Genomic DNA, 5,209 nt, shown 5'->3' on the forward strand with positions numbered 1-5,209 from the left:
TTGCGCTCAACTTCCTGTGGCGGTGTGAAACAGGCGGTTTAACTGACGGTGTGATAGCACGACAATGATTTTAATAAGTAATAGAATTAAATTATGCTCCTTAGCGTTTACAGCTGCTCGTATGTATGCAAGCGGGCCCCAAGTCAACAACAATCCCGTCGTATTCTTTGATATCGCAGCGGATAATCAGCCGCTGGGTCGAGTAACCTTCGAGGTAAGCGTGATTGAACTTGACGCGTGGACTTGGTTCCTAGTTAGCTAGCCCACCGTGCTTAGCCTTTAAGCTAATAAGTATATATGGTCTATAAGACGGATATTGCCTGGTTATCGTTTGTACCTCGTTTTCACCAGTTTTGAGTTCAGCAAAAATGGCCAATCGCAACCTGATTAATACTATGATCCGGTCTAATTTCAGATAGTTAACGCTAGCGTTCATGTCGTTAGACAGTGAAGTGTGAGAATGCAGTTGTTGGTCTATGAAGGGTTTATTTGCAGGCAACGTCTACCTAGCTACAGCCGGCTGTAACATAGCGATACATAAGACAAACAGTTTAGAAATGCAGGGAAAGAGCATTTTCTCAAAGTATCGTTTGCCTATATTTTGAATAGACAGGCACAAGTCTGATTCCACAAGTCTGATTCTGAAGTAAGAACAACTGATTTTACGCGTGTATCGTAAATGTTCCTGCGTAGATGGCTAGCTATAAATATCGCCTCAGTGACTTGGGTTGTTGTTGTTGTTCTTCTTCAGCTGAATGCCGACGTTGTTCCAAAAACAGCAGGTAAGACAACATCCGTGCTTTAAATCTGAACGTGCATATATGCGCGATTTGACGGTATTTCCCTGCTCACCGCAACCTAGCGCTCTTTCGTATTTTTGGAAGAGCTTTGATGTTTACACGAACTTTTACTACATTTAAAAGTACAACATTCAGCTTACTTGATTGAGCTAGTTTACTTGCATCATTATGTTAAACACAATTACTTATATTTTTAGACAGCTTTGTATTGTGCAATTAGATTTTATAAACAGTTCTGTCCAAATTTGCACTGCTGATAGGCCAAAGGTTATCACACCTGGCTGGTTGTAGAGCTGTTTTGGCCTTATGGGAAAATGTAGCCATTCTTTCTCTAAACTAAATGGGCATTTGAACATCATTACAAATACAAGGACTTTAATATTGATGTATTAAACCTGGAACAATAGAATCTTTTCAAACTTGATCTGATGATAGCCAAGGGCTACCACTCTTGGCAGTAGAGTTTTTCAGCACGGAAGTACCCCCTGCCCTGCACATTTGCAACATTGCACTACTGATGACCCCTGTTTTAGCTGGCAGTCAAGCTCTATAATGAACTTCTGAAAAACATTGTGCAAAAATGTTTTTCTATATAATGCTATTAAACACAATTAGTAATATATTTAAATAGTTTAACATAATGATGCAAGTAAACTAGTTCAATTAGGTAAGCTGTATTTTGTACTTTTAAATGTAGTGAAAGTGCGTGTTTACGCCAAAGGTCAAAATACAAGAAAGTCACCGTTTCTCTTTGCTTAAGGAACGTACGGTTGCGGTGAGAAGCGAAATACCGTAAAATCGCGCATGTAGGCGCATTCAGATTTAAAGGTCAGGTAGATTAAGGGTGCATTTTGCATTCATTCATTTTAAGTAATTCATACACATTTACATAGATTCCACCTCATGTCTCTCTCTCTCTCTCTCTCTCTCTCTCTCTCTCAGAGAATTTCAGAGCGCTATGTACTGGGGAGCATGGCTTTGGCTACAAAGGCTCCATCTTCCACAGAGTCATTCCACAGTTCATGTGTCAGGTAGCTACACACACTGTTGTAATGTATCCAGCAGAAATCCAACTTCATGCGTGTAAAGTAGCTCTTAGGTTTGAAGCACCCAACCATGTTGGACCATACTGGTCCTTATGAGCTGCTTCTTTGGCATGTTTCTTTGGAATTGAAAGTTCGGTGGGCAATGTGGACAGGAATTACTTCCCTCCAAAGCAAGATTCAACAGGTTGTGTGATGTCTTTGACTTGTCAGGAGACAAGTTGGGCTGCTCATGTTGTTCCGTTCAGACAGGAGTGACTCAGCAGCACAGTTTGGTATCTCAGTTGTGCAGCAGTGCCAAGTTGGTGCAGAGGAACCACATTTTCAGATTACTGTTCCACTTAAAGCAGGGATGGTGTTTATCATCCTGGGGCAACAATACTGATAATCAGTCCTATTATTAGCAAAGTCAGTAAGGCCTGCCTGGTCTTGGGGACTACTGGTAGATCTGGATTGGAGTGAGTTGTGTGGAAATAGAAGACAGAAAGAAGGGTGAGGTCATGTAGCAAAGTAGTTGGTAATTAACTTTGAATGCCCCTTTTAATTGCTACAAAGAGGATCACAAAAGAATGGGGGCTCCTAGGCCTTTTTCTGCCCTTTCTTCAGTCCAGCAGTTGCTGAGAATGATGTGTGCATGATGACTGAATCCAGCCCTCAGACTTGACCAAACTGGGTCTTGCAGAAATGAGAGCAAACACCCAGGGACTCCCTCTTGAGGCCAGACTGTAAATCGGTATTTCACACTCACTCTGCTGTAAATCAGAGTTTAACATTTAAGAAAGTTCACTAGTTGCACGTGATGGCTTGCCTTTGAAATCTACTCGTTGCTGCCCATATCTACTGGGCCAACAAAACTATATATTCATATTTAGAAGTCTTCAGAGAAGAACCTCCATTGTTTCTGTTATTTGTGCAGTTGTAACTCAAAAAATAAAGAGAAATACACTACCTCTGCATTGCACTGTAGCACTACAATATGTGATGTATGCTATAATGCGTATTCCTTGCTTGATGGCTAGAGTTAAATGTCTTTCACTTGGTTTAGGAAAAAATAAGTAATGACATCAGAATCAATTATTTAACAATGCCATGGTCTAAACTATTAAAATGAGGTAGGCTGACTCGAATGGTAGAGGAAAACTGTTTATCCCTCATGTATAAGAGGAGATCGGTGAAATTTCTGAAACTGTAAATGAAGCCTATATTGGCCATTAGTGGTCTGGAGCTTGAGCGTGTTGAAGAGCTGTGGTGAATACTGTGTTTGGCCTGCAGGGCGGCGACTTCACCCATCAAAATGGCACGGGAGGAAAGTCCATCTACGGCCCACGGTTTCCAGATGAGAACTTCAAACTGAACCACACTGGGCCAGGTGACGGCACTAAGTGTTTGGTCTGATCTGTTTTGGATGGATTTAAAGGGGAATTTTTTTTCCTCTGCTTATCTTTTCATACAATTTACTGAAGAGACTTTTTAAAGAAATATTTAATTTTTGTTAACACAGATTCTCAATTACAAAAACTCAGATCAGGAAGCTATGTAATAGTATAAAGTGGCAGAGGCACACAAAAACACCACACAGAACATGGTATGAGTAGTGTTCACAGAGACAGCCATGCTGGGAAAAATCCACACATGGTTTGAGTAGTGTTCACATTGACAACCTTCTTGAAAAACAGCACAGGAATTGGAAAAATAACTTGTGGGCACATGTGGTGTGTGTTTTGTAGTCCTATGTGGCATTCATTTAGAATTCACTAGGCCTCACATCTTCAGGCCTCTAGTATTAAACTGGGAGGTTTTTTGTTTGACATGTAGAAAGGACTTAAGGCCATGTATGTTTTGAAAAACATGACTGTGAACATGTAGGTTCATCAGGAGACTTGTTACTGCAGTTGTCTGTCCAATTACAGCAATTGGCCAATCCTTCAGGAGTCCTTGTTGCATTGGGTTCACCCACAAAAAGCTGAAGATTAAACTGTATAGCAACTGCAATCCATGGTAAGGCAGAAAAGACTTGCAGGGATTGGGAGTTCTTTTAAAAAACAAAGAACCATCTGACTGAAGCATAATTAACCACCACTAGATGGCATTGCTTATCAAAGTAATGCACGAAACCATTTCAGTCACCTTTAGTTTACTTAGTTGTTGAAGACCCATGTTCAGCCCATGTCTCTCCCATGAGTATAAACCCTTGACAGTCTTGTTCTGATTGTTCAAATATGTTTAAAGTTAAAGGTAGCTAGTGGTAACACTATCTTGTGTATTGTAGGTATTCTTTCTATGGCCAATGCTGGACCCAACACCAATGGCTCCCAGTTCTTCATTTGCACTGCTAAAACACAGTGGTATGTTAAAGCTGTGTATGAACTTAAAAAATATATTGCACACACACAAGTTTCAGTTTCTGTCCATGTTGCTTCAATTTGTTGCTGAGTTCTTTTGGATTTGTTCTCCAACTTTTTCTTAGTATATATGTATATGCAAGCACAAAATTACAATGTTGTGTATATGCATTTCTTGAAGTGTGTGTTTGTGTGTGTGAGCAGGCTGGATGGGAAGCATGTGGTGTTTGGCAGTGTGAAGGATGGGATGGAAGTGGTGAAGCAGGTGGAGGCTCTAGGCTCTCGCTCTGGAAAAACCTCCAAGAGGATCACAATTGCTGACTGTGGAGAGCTGAAGTAGATTGAATACAACTGTCTATCCCAGCTCTAGAGCTCTGTAATCACACTCAGCACTGATCAAAAATACACCTGAAACCTAGCAGAAATGCACACAGCGTGAACCACTTAGCTGTGTGTGTGTATGTTTTTTTTGCTGAAAAGTCTGCATCAATAACAGCCATATCTGGAGATGTGCATTAGGGCTGAAGTAATGGGGTGGATTAACTGGCTAAATATAGGCTTTGAACTCTTAGGTGAGTAGAGTTCTAAATCTTGTTCTAATGTGAATGTTACTTAAATTTTGTGAAAAATAAACATTTCAAGGGTGCTTCCTCTGTTCAAGATGTACTTCTGGGTGATTACAAACTTTAAATGATGTAAAACCTGACTGAAGTTTATTTGAATAACCATGACTTCACTGATTGTGTGTGTGTGTGCGTGCACACACTTGTACAATGTATATTTGTGTGCATGTGAGTTGGCTCTGAATGTAGTGTTGCCTAAGGAATGCAGAGGGTATGTTCTGCAGTTAAGGGTAGTAATTTGTTTATTTTTCACTTTGTTTAGTCTTTCTTGTTTTGCTGAACTGTAACTAATCTCAGGAATAAAACCTTTGACATGTGGTCCTCCAGGTCTTTCTGCCTCTTGTCTCCTCTAGAAAGTTAAAGCATCCACAGGCCAGACTCAAGTTTGATGTGTAGTAGTG

General features: G+C 40.4%; 1 protein-coding gene across 1 annotated transcript; it reads left to right on the forward strand.

Annotated features, from left to right (window-relative positions):
- On the forward strand, nucleotides 1–5,129 carry ppifb (peptidylprolyl isomerase Fb). The gene is made up of 6 exons (XM_027028473.3): nucleotides 1–214; nucleotides 752–782; nucleotides 1,743–1,831; nucleotides 3,116–3,212; nucleotides 4,113–4,188; nucleotides 4,390–5,129. The coding sequence occupies exons 1-6, from the start codon at nucleotides 65–67 to the stop codon at nucleotides 4,523–4,525; spliced, it is 579 nt and encodes a 192-aa protein (XP_026884274.1). The 5' UTR covers nucleotides 1–64; the 3' UTR covers nucleotides 4,526–5,129.
- The last annotated feature ends 80 nt before the right edge of the window (nucleotides 5,130–5,209 follow it).

The sequence above is a fragment of the Electrophorus electricus genome, chromosome 15, assembly GCF_041902795.1.
Source record: "Electrophorus electricus isolate QZ-2024a chromosome 15, ASM4190279v1, whole genome shotgun sequence".
In the NCBI taxonomy this organism is placed as follows: domain Eukaryota; kingdom Metazoa; phylum Chordata; class Actinopteri; order Gymnotiformes; family Gymnotidae; genus Electrophorus; species Electrophorus electricus.